This window comes from Periophthalmus magnuspinnatus, chromosome 16, assembly GCF_009829125.3.
Source record: "Periophthalmus magnuspinnatus isolate fPerMag1 chromosome 16, fPerMag1.2.pri, whole genome shotgun sequence".
Lineage (NCBI taxonomy): Eukaryota > Metazoa > Chordata > Actinopteri > Gobiiformes > Gobiidae > Periophthalmus > Periophthalmus magnuspinnatus.
The window spans coordinates 6,924,385-6,945,968 of NC_047141.1; the positions used below are offsets into that span (position 1 = coordinate 6,924,385).

The window sequence follows — 21,584 nt, forward strand, 5'->3', positions numbered from 1 at the left end:
ATAAAACTAAAGATTTATAGAGCTGAATTAACATTAACTTGTGCAGATATCTCTTTTTTGCAGTGCAGTCTCTGTTGGGCGACCAGCGCAGCAAGACTCCTCTGTAGCACAAATGAGAGCAGAGCAGGGAAGCTGGGAGCTTGTGTTGTCATCCTGCTGCGATGGTTATTATCACCATTAACCCCAGGCTCCAGAACACAGACTGAACCCCTGCTCACCTCTGTGCCATGAGCTCCAGTACTAGACCACACCCCCGCTCATTCAGGTGCTATGGGCCAACTCTCACAAGAATCTGATGGAAAACACGTCAGATAAACAACTGTGGTAATTAGCCTGTTTAAGGCTACATGGGTAAAAGTGCTGTACCTGACTTTTATTGTATTAAAAACCTGAAAAACACAACTAGTTCATTATAAAGGTCCAAATGACTCTTGTGAGTGTCAAGTCATATTATAATGCTGTTATGTACCTCATCAAAACATACCTAGAGTTGTGTTTTGTTTCATTCACACAAGTTTGACTAATCCTTTATAAATAGTCTGAGATGGGCAATTCCGGGTCTGAAATCATCGAAATGATTCTAGTCAAGGTGTATGGAGTGGAGCAATTCCTGTATTACAACATGACATCACAAGGTGTGTTTTCAGACTGACAGAAGAACACAGTCTAAATATGTATATGAATTTGTCAGTTGAAGGTGTGAATGAAACAAAATAAATAACTTCGGATGTGTTTTTGACGAGGAAACAACATTATAACACAGGTCTGGTACAGGCCCTTTGACTATGCATGTAACACTTGCTAAATCAAAAAATTTCACGCTTTTAATAAAAAAGAAAAAGTCTATGTATTTAATTTCCCTACTTCCTCAGAACCAAGCACAATGAGACTTCATTTATGGGTCAAATGTAGGGGAAAAATGACCCCATGAGGACAACAATGTGACAGTAGGATGGTAGGAGGATATGGATACAATGTCCATAACTGTAAACTTATTCTTATCAAGTCAGAACTCAAATTTCCTTCCCTAATCAACCAGCTAATCAACTTATAAACTAAATTACAGGCATATGCATTATCGGAGATTACACAGGCTCTCCAAAAGTCATTTAAAAACCCTGAATAATGTACATTTCAGGCCATTAAGCATAATTGTATTAGCAAATAATTGACTCCAACAAACTTTTCTGGCACTGCTTGGATTTAAACTGACACGCCATCTCCTGAAGCATTCCTGGAACCTGGGAGCAAACTAAGAATAATTGTGATTTCATCAGACAATAATAACTGCCGTCATCAATCACAAAAACTGGCATGGATGACTTCAAATCTGTCTGCCCGGACTTGAAATGGCAGTAGATGATTAGCTGGGATCCACTCGGCACAACGCGTGGCAGTAGCGGAGTGATGGAGAGGAGGCTGGGTATGGGAGGGGGGAGGAGGAAGGAGGGAGAAGGGGGGGGGGGCCCTGGGTGCTGTGGTTACGAGCCCTGAGAGGTCCCCTCCAGTGGCAGCGCTCCAAAGACCGCACCACAATAAGACTCACTGGAAGAGGAGGAGGAAGAGGAGGAGGTGCATCTATTAGTCCATATGGGGACCTGAGAACCCAAAGGTTGGAAGTGACTTGATGGTATCTGACATCTATGGTACTTTATGGTGTTACTGTGTACAATAAATAATCTATCTAAACACTGTGAATTATTAAAAATTCCTGATTTGTTCCCATGTATTTGACCACAATTTGTCATGCTGCAGTACAGATATTTTGTATAACCAGCTCTCGAGGTCAAAATAAGTCAGCTGCGTGCTGTCAGCTGCTAATTATAAAAGGTGTCACTGTCTGATAATCAGCGTTAGCATGCTTGTTGCTAGCATTACCATCACAGCAAAACTTCACTCTGGTCTCTCAAAGTTGGGAAAAGCGCTTATAAACTCATCTTGTAAATAATTTGAATGCTCTGAATGCATAAGGTAAGTGAGTAACTTTGGACCACTGCAAATTATTTAAAATGAAGTAGTTCTGTTTGTTTTAAGACAGTAAAGATCAGATACAGTACCTTTTATATATTATTCTATTTTTTTCGTTTTTTAAATTTTGTGCTGAAAATTAACATCACAATCATCAAATGTCTGAAATCATGATGTCCCTCCCAAAAACACCTTAAAATAATTATAAACTTAGATGTCACAGTTTTATGGGTTCTAAATATATTGATGTCAGTGTAATTCTATGTGAAAAAATAAGACAAATGACTGGAGCTACTGTGATTGCGGGATAAGGTTACGGAACACTCTGCTAATCTCCGACCCTATCTCTAACATGATCCATTTTCAGCTCAAATCTACTCAAGTGGAGAATCAGCTGATCCTGGGGTGTGTGGGGGGGGCTCCTCTGACAGACCCCCTCACACTGCACACACACGCACACACACACATTTACACACATACACACAACACTACCCTGTGATTTCCCAGAAGTCCATGTGGGCACCATGCCAGGGCCGCCCATCCTCCATCCTCTCCACCACAGCCCCACCAACAGCCGCCATATTACGCACCCTGGCATCTTGCTACACTTTGGAGCTCTCTTGCTATGTCAATTGAGTTGTTTTTCAATAAATCAGTGAATCAGTGGGATTTCTCTTTTTACAAGACGCAACACAATACCTATATGAACATTAATTATATGCACAAAATTATTATAACTGTAGCTTTTTCCCTGATGTATAGTTCCTATTTATACTTTCATGCAAAGGTTTTTTGGGGGGGCAAAGTTGGGAGGCAGTAAAAATGTTTAGAAAGAAATCTAAAATACTTAAAAAAAATTATAAGAATTTGACACAAAAGTCTGATCATTTGATTTGACTATGCCTTTAATCATTTGATGGAGTCTTAGCTGATCAAAATTTGTATTAGGTGACTAATTATTTTATTTAGTTTATAAGGATTTATATGGGACAACGGCAGAAAGGAGAAGAGAGTGACTTAGCTGAAGATTAGGTATTTTATTGATATTTATCTGTAAAAAGTCAGATTAAACTCATGATTCAAGTTTAATCTCTCTTTATATAAATAAAGAATTTCCGAGTGCTTTTTTTTCCTGCACAAACAGTTGCTTTTGTCTCGTGCAAATTGGGTCAGATACATAATAACTTTGAGAGCTTTTGCCAAGCCCTTTTTCTAGTCAACTAACCCACCAGCAAGACGGATCTTTAGTTGACAAATCATTTCTTTAGTTGACTACACCCTGAGACTTCTCTGCATCTCTGTGTAGAACATAATACCTAGAATTTACCTGTAATTTTCAGATTTGCTAATTGCGACCACTATTACTTTTAACTTCCAGTAGTTGTCAATTTAAATTCTGAATCCTATATTGTATACATATCTTACTGGTGGCAGGTACATGGTTGCGTTGGCAGTAGGGATGTAACGATATGTAATGATATCCAAATCTCTCGATGCGTTATTTTCACGATATGCATCTCACGGTATGGTATTTATTGCAATGTTTTGAGGAGGCAAACCAATTTGTGAATATGCTACTCCTTCCTTATAAAATTCCTTGACAAGCCTTTGATTCTGTCACAATCCAAATACTTAAGATTTAAAAGTGCTTAATAACAGTTATCATGTATTCTGCACTGACACGGAGCAAAGGATCATGGTCTATGTAGTTCCCTCTGTTTTTTATGTGTTGCTGCACCATAACAATGAGTTTGATGTGTGATGGCCCACGATATTACTGCGAGTCTTTTGACGATACGATATCACGATATTTTGGTTATTGTTACATCCCTAGTTGGCAGGGCTGCTTAGGCGCTGGGCTCGTCTTGGTGGAGGTGGGCGGGCGGGGGGTACCAGCTGCCCGCCGAGCGCCCATTACGAGATGGAGCCGGAGATAAGTGCTCTCCCAGGCCCCCTTTCACAGGCATAATTAGCACACTTCTTATCTGCTGCTCCGCTCCCATTCACACCCGCCTCCCTCCGCCACCCTCCTCCACCCCTCTGCCAGCGCACCAGCACAGGGAGGCTCGGCCCGGTACGGTGCAGCGCGGCACGGGGGGTAAAGCCTGGCTCTCCGCAAAAGCCCGCTCATCCCGGCCCCAAAGTCAACGCGAGGACTTCTTCCCCCCTCATTCTCGCGTCTTTGAACTCCTTGACAAAAACAGTGGTTTGTGCATCAAGCTGCAATTTGGTAAAACAAAGCTATCTGGGCTATAATCACTCTAATCAGCGAGAAAAACCAAAGTCTGTGCAGATATTTCCCCACGATTCCGCCCGGGCTGATCTATTACCTCCCTCGCAGACACAATGGAGGAGCAGGCAGACGCACCCAAACCTTTAATAAGCGCCCCATTTGAAAATTGCTTTTAATAAGGGCTTAAAGTGGCGCGCTGTTTTCTCTCGTGATTCCAGGACACACAGTGGGGTTTTGTGCGAGCTCGCCGAGATAACAGGGACCCGCTCGCTGTGAGTCTAATATAAACAGGTTTGTTTGGTGTTGAAACACTGCCGACTGCACAATAACACGACACATGTCATTATGGCTGTTAATCACGGCTGCTCCTCTCTGTCTCTCTGTCTGTCTATGGCTTCGTCGTGAGGTATTAAAGAGCAGAGAGATTCCTGTGTGATTGCTCGACCCTATAGATCGGTTTACAGGGAGACATTTTAGATCGCCCTGTGCGAGTGACACTGGTTTGCTACAATGTTTGGGAATGTGTTTTACTCTTTAGCCTTTGGGTTTTAGGAAGTCCAAAATGTACATTGTGAAGAGCTAGGCCTGTCATAATAATTACTACATCGACTTATTTTTCAGTAAATGACAGAATAAACAATGTTTAGGGATCAGTATTTATCTTATTGAAGTTTTTGTGGTACATGAAACATATGAGGTGTATAAATACACTTTTAGAGATGGCCTAATATGGGATTTTTAATGACTGATGCCGATGCCAGTTTAGACTCCAGAGCAACTGATGGGTGATAAGCTCTGTCGATATTTTAGGGACGATATGCAGGGCCGATTTAGATTATTTTCTACATAATATATAGTTAAAATTTACAGCAAAGTAATCCATGACTCTGTTTTACAGCAAACTGGATATCAAAGATGTGTAGTCACATTTTGTCTTCAAAGTGTTCAAACAAAGCTTATTGCATATTCTTTAGGCAGCTTATTGACCCAACCCAAATATCGGCCTCTGCTTGAGATTAAAGGCCAATAGCCCACACGCTTAAAAGTGCAAATATTGGCCCCGGTCAACGGTCTATCGTTATACGTTTTAACACATTAGAAGATTGAATTATAAACTTCTATGACTCTTTATAGACACAAATTAACTACTAACTAATTAAGTGTTGCATTGTGTTATTTATTTATTGCAGTACACATCATATTTTTAACAATATTTTACATTTAGAATAGTTTTTGGGGACAATTCTGCTTTATGGTTTGGTTTCAATATTAGTGTTTATCACCTAAATTTACTCAAGTAATATATTACTCTTCAAAATTTGTTATCATGGCAGGCCTTGGTAGAGCCCTGATTTAGTTCTTGTTTAGTTCTAGTTTATTCCCAATTCAAAACATAGTATTATTACAGGTCCAGGGTAATATCGCTTAAGGTATTTTTCCATGTGTTTTTGCTGCAGATTTTGGAAAAGCAGCTCTTGATGTCAAAATATCAGATTTTTTTTTTTTTTGTCAGAGAATCAGTAGGTGCACACACAGTATGCTAACTGTTGTTAGCATTACTGTGACAGTAAACTGCTCTGGTCTCTGAAAGTTGTGAAAAGTACTTAAGCTCATTGTGGTGAATAATTAGGATTCTCTGAATGCATAAGATAAGTGAGGAATAACTTTGGACCACTGCAAACTGTTAAAAATTAACTAGTTCTGTTTTTCACGTTTAAAGTCAGAAAGAATCAGGTCCAGCACCTTTAACTCACCCAGTATTAAACAGGCTGCAGCAAATACTTTCACTATCCTTTCTATTAAATATATCCTGTATCACAAGTTAAAAGTATGTGGTAATGCTTGGCTAGGTGCCCAAATAACACAAAAGTATGTAATGTACAGATATTTGAAACGCACTTGAGAATGGGTACTATGTTTATATCAGGCCCGTCACAATAACAATTTTTGAAATACAATATATTTCTATAGAGATGTACTGCGATAAACAATAATACTGAAACTACTTTATGCCACTGATACAAGAATAATGCAAGATAAGCTTTGTAACCCATTTTTAAATAGACAGTATCATTCAAAAGGTTTGCAACATGAACAAATAATTTGCCACAAAATTTACTATTTCAACCTTCTACAGCTCAAAAATTATTGTATTACAAAAAAAAAAAATACCCCAAATCTCCCCAGAAATGAAACACGTGATAAATTTTGAGCGCCAAAATGTATCGTTCCAGGTTTCATTTATTGAACGATAAGTTGATATAGTAATTATCTTGACAGGCCTAATTTATATTGACGTGATGGTCTACTTTTGACATCTGAGCTAACATATGGGGCTACAGACAGGCCTGTTGACAATGGTTTTTGTGTAGGTACCTGGCTTTTGGAGGCTGCCACTTTGGCGAAGAGCGCCTGAGACACCTTGGCCCTCTTCATCTCTTGTTGGATCTCGTCATAGATGGTGGAGTTGATGTTGACCAAGCAGTTCTCTGTCTTCCCGTTCCACTCGCTGGGCAGAGTGGAGGGCTTCACCTGAGCACAACAGAAACAGGTTCAAGTCAGAAAGCACGCTAAACAAGGTAATTAAAAAGCCTGTACCAGATCCTTTCAATGTATTTGAGCAAAATTAGTCTTGCCCCAGTACAGATATTTTATATAAGTAGCTCTTGAGGTAAGTCTGCTGAGTGCTGTCTGCATCTAATTATACAGCGCTATATTATTGGATAATCAGGAAGTGCACGTTAGCACGCTAGCTGATGTTAGCTTTACCGTTATGGTAAAACTCCGCTCTGGTGATTAGGATGCTCAGACTACCGGTAGTTCTGTTTTAAACATTTTTAAGACAGTAAAAATCAGCTTTTACAATATATTTAAGGAATTACAACTTGGGAAACACTATCTTCAAATCAAATGTCAGACTTTCCATTCTATTGTATTTTAGAGCTCAAAGATTAATCACAGTCAAATTGAAATCTAAATTTGAGCAATTGTCACATCGCAATGGCATCAGCTACTTGAATTATTGTAATGCCCGCTGCAGAGAACAAACAATATTGTCTCAGTGGGGTCCTATTGTGTATTAACCTGCTAATCCAGTGGTTTAGACCTCTACAAATATGTTCTGAAATGTACCGGACTCTTATATCACCATAATAGTTTTAATTCATTGTTTTCTGAAATGTTAATGTTTTTGGAGGTGGATGGTAAAACTAAACACTATCACTATATAGGTCCCACACTGGTCCTTCCGTGTGTAAGCTGGTGGCAGTGAGTTGGTGGTTGACATGTGCAGAGCAGAGTGGTGCAGTGGGCGTACTGGGCGTCTGGGGGGGTGAAGGTGCACAGGGGAGGTGCTCACAGGGGAGATGCCCACAGGGATCCGGGGGTTCCAGTCGTCCGGCCGCACGCTCTCCTCCCTCCAGGGCTGCTCCACACACACAAACACAGATCAACAAAGCCATTATTCCACTGTTAAGCTGATCATTACAAAATAAATGCAAGTCAAGTGAAACAGAGCCCTTATTCAGCAGCCTGTTGTGTCATGACCAAAATCTTTTGACAAGGTAACAAGTATTCTAATAAAAGCAGCCGGAGCATTAGCATATGAATGGCACAGTATTGAGAGGCGACAGAGAGATGAGAGAGAGTCTAGACAGCTGATAGACGTGAGCATGTGAGCTCTGATTATTTTGACATTTGTGGTCAGGTAGATTTTCTGAGCACCTCTAGCCCTCTGATCCTGTTTTATGACAAAGCCACTGAGTGCTAGGTTAGCATGTGGGGCTAATTGTTGGGCTGGGACGTGCACAAACGGGTCGGTGAGAGAAACATACCTGTTCGTGTGTTTTTATGAGGCCAATAAAAGCTCCTGTGTCTCAGCTCCAGTGGCAGCGCTCTGATTTATGTGCCTGAAGTGAGCGGGCTCCATAGGAGGCTGGCAGATGGCCAGGTACACGCGCTGGCTACACGCGCTGCAGACATGACGGTGGCAGTGTGCGGGAGCACTACATGATAAATGTCACTGGCTTTAAGTCACACAGGGAAATCTATCAGGCCTCTACTTATTGTACTTGAGTGCCAACAATCCTGTGGAATCATTGAAAGCAAATGAAAGCACGAGCTAAGCTTTTGTTTGTGTTTGCTGCAGATGGCGTGGCATGTTCCCTTCATTAGGCTGATTGTTAAAATACAAATGTATTACTCACCATTCTGTGCAAAGCAAGTGCTAATCTCTACCTCGATTCATATTCACAAGAAAACTTTCACTTAATGTTAAACAACAGTTGGTTATTCCTGGTAATTTTTTCCTTGTTTTTAGATTTTTGGTAATGATACCTTAGGGCGACACAATATGTCACCATCAATCATCCTGTGCAAAAACAACATGCACAATATTCTGATCACAGAGGCTGCTACATACCACGCTAACATTAGCATAACTCTTTTTACCACAAATGCCCAAAAACACACTCTATTATGCTCATTTGATGTGATTATCGATTATTGGATAGCCCTGTTAATACTAGTTGTTGTGCGTTTACTTTGTGATCATGCAGCTGTGCTATGACACATGGTGAGAAAAAGCCTGTCATGTTTGAAGGACACTGGGTCTTCAGTCCCAAACTGGTCTCACAGTGGCACAAGTGTCCAAAACTTGACTGTCCTGCTTTATGTCCACGTTAAACTAGGTTTAGTCCTGGTTTAGTTTTGGTTTACTCCTGGTTTACTCCTGGTTTACTCCTGCTTTAGTCCTGGTTGGTGCTCTGCTTTTCTGATAGAGGGTTGCTTATCTCCATGGAGATCTAATTGCTTTGTCTGAAATGTTTTAAAGTATGGCATTAAATTGATCTTGTTGCTACTGCAAAGATTGAACCTGTAACTTGCCCTGGTGACATCACCTGCTTGTTGCCATGGAGACAGAGACAGACAGACATAAGTTTAGTGCCATACTGTAGAGAGTAATATATTTCCATGGAGACAAGTGGGTGGCCGATTCTCCTCTGTTAAAAGTTACATAGTAGATCTTTAAAGCCCTAGTATGAAACTTTTTTTAGCCAGACAATACACTAGAATAAAAGCATGTTTGTTCTTTTCAGTTTGATCAATCTTATTTGTCCTAAAGGAGGGCATAAAACTTCCAACTCTCCATGTAGAATGTTCCAAAGTATGGTTTTAACTTTCTATTTCCATGACATCATGCAGGTAATGTGTCACCTTCAAAACGTACCTAATGTACCTAAAAAAGTCTGTCTTTGGAGGAGGCGTGATACCTGCACGGGCCTGCTGGGGGGCGTGCTGATGAGCGGGGCAGACGCCATGGCCGACGCGGCGGTCAGACTCCTCTCTCTCTCCTCCTGGTAGATGCGGTCTCGCTCGGCCTCAGGGAGCTGGAGGAAGTTCTGCATGGCGCGCAGGTTGACCAGCAGGGACTGGGAGGCGGTCTTGGGGTCCTCCTCTTTGCGTAGGATCTCAGAGAGCAGACCCTGTGTGGAGGAGACAGAGGGATGGGGGGGTGGGGGTAATCAGATCAGAGCTGGAGCCTAATGCACTGGACACGGCCTTAAACTGATCACAGCTTTTATAGACTCGGGGCAGTAGGGCTACTCTGCCTCTGACTACGCTCACTCATAGATGTAGAAATTTAAGTCATTAGGGATGTAACATTAGGCAACAAGTATGTACGGTACACATTTATCACAGTACATACCTCAAAGTTATTTACTGCAATATTTATCAGTGCTGTGTAAGAGAATGCTTCTTTTAAAAAAAAAAACGTTTGTGGCAATAATCTTACCCATAATTGGTTAAGTATTTTAATATACATTTTAAAATATAATAATTATGGGTGGGACAAACAATTTTCACAAGACGAGATGAGGCACGAGACAAGACTTTGAAGAAGAAGATTTTGACATAATTGATAATAAGTAAATTGGGCGATGCAGTTCAAACTTTTGGCCTCAGAATGTGTTATTTTAAAATTTTAGCTGTAATTGTGGCCATGCCTTAAAGGACTACAATTTCTCAAGTCGTGTAATTCTAAGCCAAATATAAACTCAATCTCACAAGATCATTTTTGTCATGTGTGTTGCCTGGGATCCAGAAAATGCACTTATTCAATACTTTATGAAGATGTGAATCTGGTCACTGGTGAATCTCCCCGTTTTCAAATGGTCACAATTGAGAGGTGGATTAGCCAATCAAGGATGTGCATGGTCTGTCCGTATCGAACGTATCGGACAGACCATGAAAACCATTGCAGATTTCTGCAGAATCAATAAGCGAAGTCACAGGTTACCAATGAGCTCTTTCATTTCACATATGTCACTGAAAGATACAAATCTGACTGACTGGGCTTGAGAAACAATGGAGGCAGAGGATGTGGGGACCAGACATATCAATCTGTATAAAAATTACAGACAGATATCAGTCTGGATTTGCCAGGCAATCATGTGTGCACAATGCTGCAATGTAATCTCATGAGATCTTGTGGTACAAGATCTTATATATTTTTTAAGTTGACTGCACTGAAATTAAAAAAATTACATCTGTCTAGTTCTTAGCTTTGGCACATCACAAGTCTTCATTCACCTGCTAACCACATATTCAGTATTCACATTCATGAATTTTTGGTCACGTACACAGCTTTAGATCGGCTTTTACAGATGGAGCAGAGAAGTAGAATGGACTACCATCACACAGCTGATGGGCTCTCCCCTCAGAACGTAACATAATGACGTACACGGCTCTTTCTTTCAGGTTTGCAGTCGATAAAATGTTTTAAAATTAGTTGCAAACAGTGTGCATCAGTCTAATTTTGTTACAAAGTACTGCTTTTATATTATAATTACTGGGGGTAAAAATACAGTTACTAATCTACAAGAATAAACTACCCCAGCTTTAAGCAAAAAATAAAGCTGAACATTCCAACATTCCAACGATGAATTCCAGCTCCAGGGGCTATAACTCGTTGATGGCACATAGAATTCCACATTAATGAAGTTTCACATGCACCGTTGTGATTAGTTTTTTTTCTTTTGTTTAAAAGCTTGGGTCGTTTTAATGGCGAGATCTATAGCCAATCCTCTGTCAGTGAAAGTATATCTGTTTTAATAAGACAAAATAAAATCGAATGGACACTCATATAAATCTATGACTTTTTTGTTTTCATTCTTTATCAAATCATTCAGCACTAATTCGACTTAAAATATCCCAACTAGAGTTTAGCTGTAGTTCCTAAAAATCAGCTTGCTCTTTATCTCAATGGGTCTTTTAAATGGCTCTACATCTCCTGTCTTCCCTAACTGCCCACATGCTTTGCTTCCATCGCCTCTCTTCCTTGTAATTGACTTTGTTGGACATATTCTCAGGCTGTGGGGGGCGGATGGCGGAGGAGAGGGAGGGAGAGAGAGAGAGGGAGCAGCTTTGCGGATGGTAGCGCTGTAAGCTAATCAGTGCTTCCTCTGTCTGCTCTTCAATAGGAGTGGATTCCGTCATTATGCGAGCGCTGGCTGTATTCTGCGCTGTGATTGGGCCTTTTCATGAGCTCGGGGGCCCACACGCTGCGCACACCGGCTCCACTCCTCTCATCGTCAATAGGTGTGATTTGGTCATAAAACAAGGTGATGGGAAAAACGGGCTCTATTAGGTCTTATTTATCGTGCAACGGCATTTTCTGGTTCATGAAGAAAAATGTGGTGTGGCTAGTCCACATCAAAAAGATATGATTTTTAGTAAAAACTCTTACAATCTGGGTTATGCCAACAGTTAAGTTTAAAAATTGGGTATTACACTTCTATGGGGAATTAATTGTTTGACACATACATATATATTTAGATCACCATGTTACCTTTTATGTTTTTAAAATGCTGTATTTGCCAATAACAACATATTAAAATGTTAAATTAGTTTTGTTTTTGATGCCCACCAGTGACACTAGTGCACATCACATCAGATTTGTGAAGTTGTAGTGAATTGTTTGTATCCTGCTTTTGTACATTTATGGAAAATTGTTGTCTGTTGGATGATGTAGGCTTTAAGGCTGAGGTTTGGACAGAATTACACAGCTAACCGAAATAAGGGTTCGAATAGGGCCCAGGAGAGATCGCCAGATTACTCAAACATGCATGGAAGACATTTTAAATTTCTTCAGGCATGTTTTTGATGTGGGAACAATGTTATAACATGTTAAAAAGCTCCAAAATGCTCTTTAAACTTCTATCATCTATCTCTGTGGAGACCAGCTACAATAATTCTTCAAGACACTTTTGAGCAACAAAAACGCCTGTAATTTCCTAAATGTATGGGAGTGAGGTCTAATGCCATACTGTGGAACATTTCAGTATCTGTGCATCTTTAAATCCGCCAGTCATTTACTCCGTCTGACCAGTACAAGGAGTGACAAAAGCATAATTTGATTTTATACTGTTATATTGCTCACTAGGGATGCACCGATCCAGCTTTTTCAGTTTCGATACCAATACTGATACTTCCTGACCTAAAGTTTTAATTGATAAGTTTTTGTGCTTTGGGTCCTCACTGTTTTTTACTTTGTTTGCATTTTATTTTATGTTTTGCTACTTTGGTTTTGTTTATATTTATTTTAAAAATGCATTACATTCTATAGGCCTGTAATGTTTAACTAAGATGGGAACAAATCTTTATTGTTGAGATTTTAGTGTGGTGAGATACAGCAGGGTTATTGGCCTATAAATGATCAAATTTCACATAATTTGGTGCATACAGACTTGTCCTGGTTTGATCCTCATTTGAGACCAGTTTTGACCGGATGTAGACTTTGTTTAATCCTGGTCTAGTCCAGATTTAGTTCCAAATTTAGCCCTAGTTTAGTTCCAGTTGACGCCAGTGAGAAAGCAGTGACTAATTCCAGACATCAATAAATTCACAAACAAAACACTTTCTTCCTAAGACAAGTGCATTACAAAAATATATTATGAGCAAAATGTACATACTTTGAGACTGAATAATCGGCTTCGTTCTTGTGTAGACAGTGTAACAATTAAAAGTTTACGGGGGCAGGTATGTCTCATGTATCTAGAGTGCACTTTATGTGAGGGCAGGTCCAAACATGTCAGAAATGCATAGGTGATAATCGCTTGGCGCCGCAGACTTTAGATTAGTATTATGGGACTTTATGCTGTGTTATGTCATGAGTATCAGTCTCTTGTCTATGTATTGCTCCCTCCCTTACTTACTCACCTTCCCCGGCCCCTCCCCCATGGTGTTATTAAGGCGCATATGGCATACAACAAACTGCTAATAAATAAGCCCTCCCTCGCTCGCGCAGCCACTCCGGAACAGTGGCTTTATGGGTGTGCGGAGGGAGGGAAGAGAGGGAGGGGGTTGTCATGCTCCAGTACTAGCAGATCCTTAGCACATCCAAGTGTTTACATGGACCTCCGTTTGGGGTTTGTGGATGCGTTTTTTGATTTGTGGAGTTACATATGTGGAGAACTCATATGTAAGTCATATGTTAGTGTCAGTCTGGGTGTGGTTTTGATGGATTGTTCATCAGGTGGTTTTTGAGTGAGGGAGTTAAAGTCAATTGTTAAAGTACAAAAAAAAGAAAGAAGATTTGGATGTTATGATATTTTTCCAGGTCAATTACACGTATTCTATCATATTACTATGAGGGGAGTAAAGACTCTACAAGGGCTGCTTAGGTAGTGTCCAAAATATCTCTTTTTTTAATTCCTTTGGTCTTTCCACAGTTAGGTGTGATGAAACATGACAGTATCTGTTTGGCTGCTTCTTGTTCACACTTTACTGAAAAGAAAACCTCAGGGCTCCAGCTGCAATCACTAGTTTTATAAGAATAGAGCCCAACAGATGAATCTTAACCCAACATCTCCCCCTCACATGGACAGTACAGTTCTTCATCTGTCCTGTCAGAGCTCACCTGCGTCCTGTTGAAAGCCACCCGTGCAAACACAGCCTGGGAGATGCCGGCTCTCTTGAGCTCGTCCCGGACCCACTGGTAGATCTCTGAGGACACGTCTGTGTTGGAGGCCACCTGGGGCTCCATGGGCTTGGTGTGGTTACGGTTGACTGGGGGGTGGTTGAGGTACTGCTGGGACAGAGTCTGCTGGGCCAGCAGGCGATTGACGGCGTACTGCTGGTTCAGGATCTGAGCCATGACCAGCTGTTGGTTGACCAGCTGTGGGCTGATGGGCGTGGACACCAACCCCGGGTGGTGCAGGCCGGGCATCTGGGGCTGGCGTCCTCCCCCCTGACCTCCGTGAGAGGGCGGAGCGTGGGACAGAGGCGGGACGGGGGACGAGGGCGTCTGCTCCGCTGTGCTGCCAGGGATGGGCTGCTGCTGTTGAGAGAAGCTCAGGTGGTTGTGGTTGGAGCCTGGAGGAGACAGGTCTGCGAGGCCGTCCATGTCTGCTGCACACACACGAGAGATAAGAGGTTATTCATCCAGTCACACACACGAGAAAGGAGGTTACAATAACTTACACACACAAACTGGAAGCACCAGATTAGGCTGATATGAGGCCATTGTACAGCATTAAGCCAAACATGTTCCTCACATATGTTGTATTAAGCATGTTGAGAATGACACACTTAAAGCCTCTTTTCTATTCTGTGAATCTATTCTTGAATCTATTTTAGGGGATGTTATTTTCAGGGGTCACCTTTTTGAATGTCGCAAAGCTGCTGACAGTGCTCTTCTGTCATCGTCTTACTGTACATGGAAACCCTGCTCACATGGCAGGGTTGGTGTTTCAAACATTACCATCGAGACCACCAATAATAATGGGAGGAACAGAAGGGGAAAGTTTTCACTGTGATTGGATGAACTTTCAGTGCTCCCTCATCATTGGTTGAACAAGCAGAATCTTCCATTGTTGGACTTCCATTGACACAAAACATAATTTCATGAGACGCATTTGTTAAGAATTGTATGCTTGCACTGTGTGAAAGCTGCTAACCGAGTAGTTTAGACCTCCACAAACATATTCTGAAATGCCCTGTGTGTCAGATGCCCTCTCTGTGTCTCCATGAGGTCTTACTCTGTGTAAAACCTACTAACCTTGTAGTTTAGACCTCTTCAAACATGTTCTAAAATGCGTGCTTGTATTAGTTTAGGAGCTGATATTTTAGAATTCTCTCAAGTTTGATTACCCTTTGATTTTACCACAGAATTTAGCTTTTAAAGAAACACCTAAAATCAAATCAAAATTTTAACATTAGTTGGACAAATTGCAATCTCATCGTTTAGCTCTATCATGCACTTATCAGTCTGAATATCCTAACAGAAGACTTCAGTGATAGTCGTAACAAGCGTGTACCTCTGGCGGGTTCATTAGTGACAACAGTGCTGCTGGTAAACACAGGGCAGATAGAGCAGAGATAAGGGGCTCATTGTGAGGGAGAGTCGGTCTATGGTGCAGTACTGAAAATCAAGTCAAGGAGTACTGCGGTTCGTCATGCGGACAGGAGTCAGACACAGGCTAAGCAGTGCGCTCTTCTGTACGTGCTCCATTCAGACACACATACAGAAAAGTCAGGCCAGATGGGTGCTTGTATTAAAGCGAAATTGATAATATTAACAAGTATAAGACCACATAGACTAATATATGCCCATGGACAACTGAGGGATTACACAGATATAAGACCACATGGGAATATTAAAGAAAGTACTATTATTTAATGTAGAAAATAACATTAAATTGTCAGACTCTGTGATTTGCAATTGTGAATGATCAGCTTGGGTCTATTTAATGAAGAGGTAAAAACAGTAAAAGAATGTGTTTTGCAGGAAGATTTTTTATTTTTTTGTTAGAGATATTATTAAATGTCTGTACGGTTTATGTAAAATAAGAAAGCTTTCAATATCAATCCTCTTGTTTGTAATAACAGTAAATTAAATGTAACAAATGAGATTGATCAATCCAAGAAAACAAAATGTGATTATTCTTATTCTTATTATTTATTTACTATTATTTTTCTGTCATATTACGCAGCCATATTTTGCAGCCGACTGTAGAGCAAGTCATGGAGTTGCAGCTTACAGACCAACCTCAACTACATCCCTCTGCCAGCGCTGGTGCATTGCTAGTTGTTGTTAGCATTACCATGACGCCGCACTGGTCTCCGACAGTTGTAAAAAGCCCTTATAAACTCATCACTGTGAATAATTAGAATGCAAGGAATGTGTTAGGAAAGGGAGAAACAATTTTGGACCACCGTAAACTGTTTAAAATGAAGTAGTTGTATATGTCATGTTTTTAAAATCAGATACTAGAGCTTTACTTTAAAAATGACCACGTAACATGGAGAGGAAATAGTTAAAAATTGTTATCTTGGTTTTTTCCATTAACTGTCAATAGTTGATTATCTGTAGTTTGGACTTGTAACAGAGTTCAGCTGATACGTATCAAATGGAAAACAAAAACTACATTCAGGCCTCTAACAGATGCCTGTGTTTCAAAAAGCAGCTGTACATTCATTCACTGTTCTGTTCGCATAGTGTGTTAAACCCCCAAATTAGGAGCGTGCAGTAAACAGTGCATATTTAAGCGAGACAGATATCCTTAAAAAATAACTCTGCCTTTGTAATAAAATGTACAATTTGAGTCCACAGTAGTCGCACTATTTTATGTGCGTTTTTAATGTATGTTTACGTCCTCAAACCACAGCCATTCGTTTTTCGGGGCCGGGGAAGTGAGTGGGCTGGACTGAAGACTTCATATGGATTCAACACCAAACATAGAGTTGAATCCATATGAAGTAAAAAGAAACCTCATCCTTTGTCACAGCCTAAACTGCTTTAACCCACAACAAGAAATAGGGACATTTGAAAGATGAAAGATTAAAATCATGGATGTATTAAAAAAAACAAAACAACAACAACAATAATCTGGTGTTTTTTTAACTGTCAACGTCCACAAATGCCGAGCCAAGACGGAGCTTTGAGCGAGGACAAGCAGCGTGGGGGAAACAGACGTGGAGATGGGGGTAATAATGGCATCTCGTGGTAATCCCTGGCATTCTGATGGTATAGTGTGCCTATTCAGCGCTGTGTGTTGTGTGTGTTGTGTGTGTGTGTGCGCTGGGGGGCATTTCCATGTGAATGAGGGAGGGCAGGGCGCGAGAAGAGAACAGGACCAGAGCCCTCCTGTGGAACCCTGCCCGCAAAGAGGCCGGATTAGGGATACAATGGCGCGGGCCGGGGGGGAAGCTGAGGGGGAAGAGAGGAGAGGGGATGGATGGATGGATGGATGGAGAGCTAACTGTCCTCTAGTGGTGTGACAATGCTAACATTTCAACTCTCAGTGCTGATAATGAGAAACAAACTTGATGCTGTACTAGTGTTGTCACGATAGAAGAACTTCAAACTCATACTCATTACATACTCAAACTCATTTCAAACTCATTTCATACTCATTTGAGCAGGTTTCAATACAAAAAAAAGTCAAAGGACAGAAATGAACCTTTCCTGAATCGCTTTAGACTGATCTTGAGCTGTATCTAAACAAGCATAAGACCACACGGACCACTATGGAACCGACCTGGACCACTACATTAAGTACTATTATTTAATGTAGAAAATCACATTCTATTTCCTACAAAAAGACCTTTTTTACTATCACTGTGGTATCGGAATCAATATGAGTATCGAGTCTATTCCTTAGTATCGAAATTGAAAGTTTAGTATTGTAGTAGTGACGGCACTGATCTGTACTGGGGCCGTGTGCTGTGCTGGGTGAATGGCGATGAATTCCTCGCCGTCACAGTGCTGCTACCAACAACTAGCACGCTAACAGTGCACTTTCTGATTCTTGGACAATAAAGCCCTTTTGATTATATGCAGACAGCACGCAGCACTCTTGTTTTGACCCTAAGAGTGTATCTGTATTCAATTACATGTAAGAAAACTGGGTACAGACACTTTTAAACCTAAATATCTGATTATTTCTACTATCTCGTTGCTCGTTATATGATTGTTGTCGTCAGATTGTAGCGCAGCTCAGTTAGCAGCCCGCGTGTCTACAGTGGTGATACAGGGGCCGTGCGTTGTGCTGGGTGAATGGTGATGAATTCCTCTGTTTGTGCTCTATTAAACTCTCAAGTGCTGCGAGCTGTTTATTGAACCTCAAAGCATTAGCCCGCGCTCAGCCGCACCACCTTCTCTTGCAGTGTGCGCCGAGCTGCCAGCGGAGGGAGCCGAGGAGGAGGAGGAGGAGGGAGGGAGGGTGAGAGGCAGGAAGCTGTATGTGGGCTTTTCTGATCAGATAGAGGACAGCGAGTTTAAAAAGGGACTACGGTTGGGCGATATGACAAAAAATGCTTTTTTTTTTTCATTATATTGATTGTAGGGTTGTCAAAAGTATCGAAAATCAGATACTAAAACTAGTATCAAAACTGGATACTCATTTGAACAAGTATCGGTACAAAAAGTCACATTCACGGGACAGAAATGACTAGCTTTAGAATGATCTTGAGTAGTATCAGAACAAGTATAAGACACGTAGACTAGTATACGCCCATGGACCACTATGAAACCTACTGGACGACTGAGGGATTACACAGACATAAGACACATGGGAATAGAAAAGGAAGTACTATGATTTAATGCTGAAATCACATTCTACTGTCTACAACAGTCTTTTTTCTGATCATTGTGGGATCGGAATCAGTATTGAGTATCAAGTCTATTCCTTAATTTTAGAATCGTAACAACACTAACGGATTGAACAAGATTTTTTGGTGAGTTTTATTTTTGTCTAAAACTAGAAAAAAAATTTTAAATAAAAATTTCAATATTAATTTCCTGGATTTTTAATCAATGCCATTCAAAAATGCCTTCCCTCTGCTCCGAACCACATGTTTTTACTGGGAGGCTGAGAGGATTCGTTGTGGACCTCTCCATTAAAAAGACACAAGCTGATCACTGACCCCATTAGATATGACTGAAACTCGATCTCAATTACAATTTGTTTCCTTGCACAGCGCTAAACAAGACAACATGGCGATGTGTTCTAAGTGGATTAGACCCGTTTAATGCTGAGATTCTTCTGATTTTAACTCTGTTTCTTTCCTTGGAATTTGTGCTATATATCAGAATTTATGTGATACGACCAGTAGTGCTTGGGAACCCATACTGTAGTATACTAACAGGATAAACTCTTTTAACTTGTCACATCAAAATATATTGACTGAAAGCTAACTCTATAAATCGTCTTTTGTTTATTGTTAAGGTATTTTGTTTATTGTTAAGGAATGCAAGTCTCTTTATCGCTCTGGATCCTAATGCTTGCAGTATTGAAAGTATTGAAAATCAGATACTAATCAATACTAAAACATGAGCTCAGAGATAAAGTTTTGCAGATTCCGCTCCCATGTACATAAAAGTGTAGTGTGTGTGTGTGCGTGTGTGTGGCCATGATGCCATGACGTACCTAGTGCATTGGCACGCGGGCTCTCTCGGAGGACACACGTCCCCAGGTAGCCCTCCAGCTGGGAGGGTTGGCGCATGCCTGCACAGTCCGCAGCATGGACACACACACATACACACACACACACACACGGGGAGGGCACGAGGGGAGGGAGAGAGAACACAAGGTTAGGCCTGGGTAAACTGGGTTAGGTGCTATGGATCAGGTTAGTACTGGGTTGCTCTATCTATACCGGTACTTGTGATATTCCAGACATATGTGATTACGATTACATTTAGATAATCATTTTTAAAATCAACATTCAACTGACAGAACACATTTGATACATGTCCAGGAGCATCAACATTTAAAAGACTCAAATCTGAACTGCAAAGTTAAACTAGCATAAGAATGTTTGTAGAGGTTTTAAGCATTATAACTTTCTGTTAGAGAGTTTGTCACCTGCTTGTCTCCATTGAGATGTTATTGCCTTGTCTGTAATGTTCCACAGAATGGCATTAAACTCACCTCTCCATAGAGACAGTCAGGGAACAGTGCCAGGCCAAGTTACAGTTCAGTGGAGGGGTGACCCCACTCACAGTATGCTTGTTTTTCAGGGTATTTTTGAGCATTAACAACACAAATTATGAAATACCACTATACACATAAAGTAGGTGGCGGTATACCCTCCACCAGAAAAAATGCGTAGTGCCAAATACCAAAGTACCAAAATTCTATACTTGGTCTGCTGGTGTGGCAGGCAACCAAAACTTGCTGATACCGATATTTAGTTTTTTAAATCTATAGTAAGGCCCACAAGGCCCACATTGCAGTAAAGTTCACACATGAACTGTGCACTTTTTTAAAAAACACTAACAAGATGTATTTATCTGTGATATAAAATAATGAGTTGCATGTTTACATAATCATACAGCCATACTCTTCTATTTCCACTGAGGAAAATCTGGGAATGACACATGGAGACACAGAATATGGCAGTGGCACTATGGTCGATCATATAATGCTGTTTCCTCGTCACAAACAGACCTGGAGTTGTGTTTTGTTTCATTCACATGTTTAACACACAAACCCTGCATATTTAGAGTTCTTCTCTTAAACAAAAACACTCTGTTCCACCTTGTGATGTCATGTGGTGATACAGGAAGTGCTCCACTGTGCTTTTAAACACAATACAGCTTCACTAGAATAATTTGAATAATTTCAATCCTGGAATTGTCAAATAACTTAACGGTGAAAGGTAGCTGTTAACTTGAAAACTACAACTACATGACATCACAGGGTGGAACAGAGCATTTTGACCTTGGAAGATGTAGCAACACGGCGTTGCTCAAATATGTGTGAATGAAATGAAACACACAATTTTGCTATTTGTGTACCCCACTTCCGTGCTCCCCTCTAGTACATACACAGCTGCCCTTAACACTCATGAATGCAGGATAGATGGTAGCAAAAACGCGATGGGAGTTTGTAAAAAAAAATAAAAAATCACCCTCTGAGGTAAAGCGATGTTCCCGGCATATGTTCCTACTTTATAAAAACACATCTGATAAGATAGGATCACAACAAGCTATTTGCATGGAGGCTGTAAAAACATTTTGATAGAATATGCGTTATCACTGGCACCGGAAAAGACAGATCCCCCGACAGATTGGAGCTGGCTAATATCTGGTGTGGGTTATGAGCTGGGCACTTGTGCTGTTGATTCGAATCGGAGGAGTGTATCGGGCTATCTCGCGTATGAATTATGTAACCTTATTTCCTGGCGGGTCAAAGGGGCTTTTCTGGGAGATAATATAAAGCATGCGTTGTCGGGGGGGAGTTGATAACAGATCTAATTGAATTTCAGACAGAGGCGGTGGCTGCTTAAAGTCTGTGCGGTCTTTTGGTGGTGGAAAACTAGAGACTTTTGTGCGTAAACAACAAATAAAGTAGCCCGAGCTCTCAGTGTGCTGCTG

At 40.8% G+C, this 21,584-nt stretch overlaps 1 protein-coding gene across 6 annotated transcripts in view; it reads right to left on the reverse strand.

Moving 5' to 3' along the window:
- LOC117384035 (DNA-binding protein SATB1) overlaps window positions 1-21,584 on the reverse strand; it is a 113,424-nt gene that overhangs the window by 21,836 nt on the left and 70,004 nt on the right. For 3 of the 6 annotated variants that reach the window (XM_055227855.1, XM_033981305.2, XM_033981304.2), the window contains exons 7-11: window positions 19,633-19,710; window positions 14,121-14,611; window positions 9,472-9,684; window positions 7,518-7,625; window positions 6,578-6,733 (exon numbers count right to left, since the gene is read on the reverse strand). In XM_055227855.1, coding sequence (XP_055083830.1) covers window positions 6,578-6,733; window positions 7,518-7,625; window positions 9,472-9,684; window positions 14,121-14,611; window positions 19,633-19,710 — 1,046 coding nt within the window. The remainder of the gene's footprint in view (window positions 1-6,577; window positions 6,734-7,517; window positions 7,626-9,471; window positions 9,685-14,120; window positions 14,612-19,632; window positions 19,711-21,584) is intronic. The other 3 variants (XM_055227854.1, XM_055227852.1, XM_055227853.1) reach the window with 3 other exon arrangements.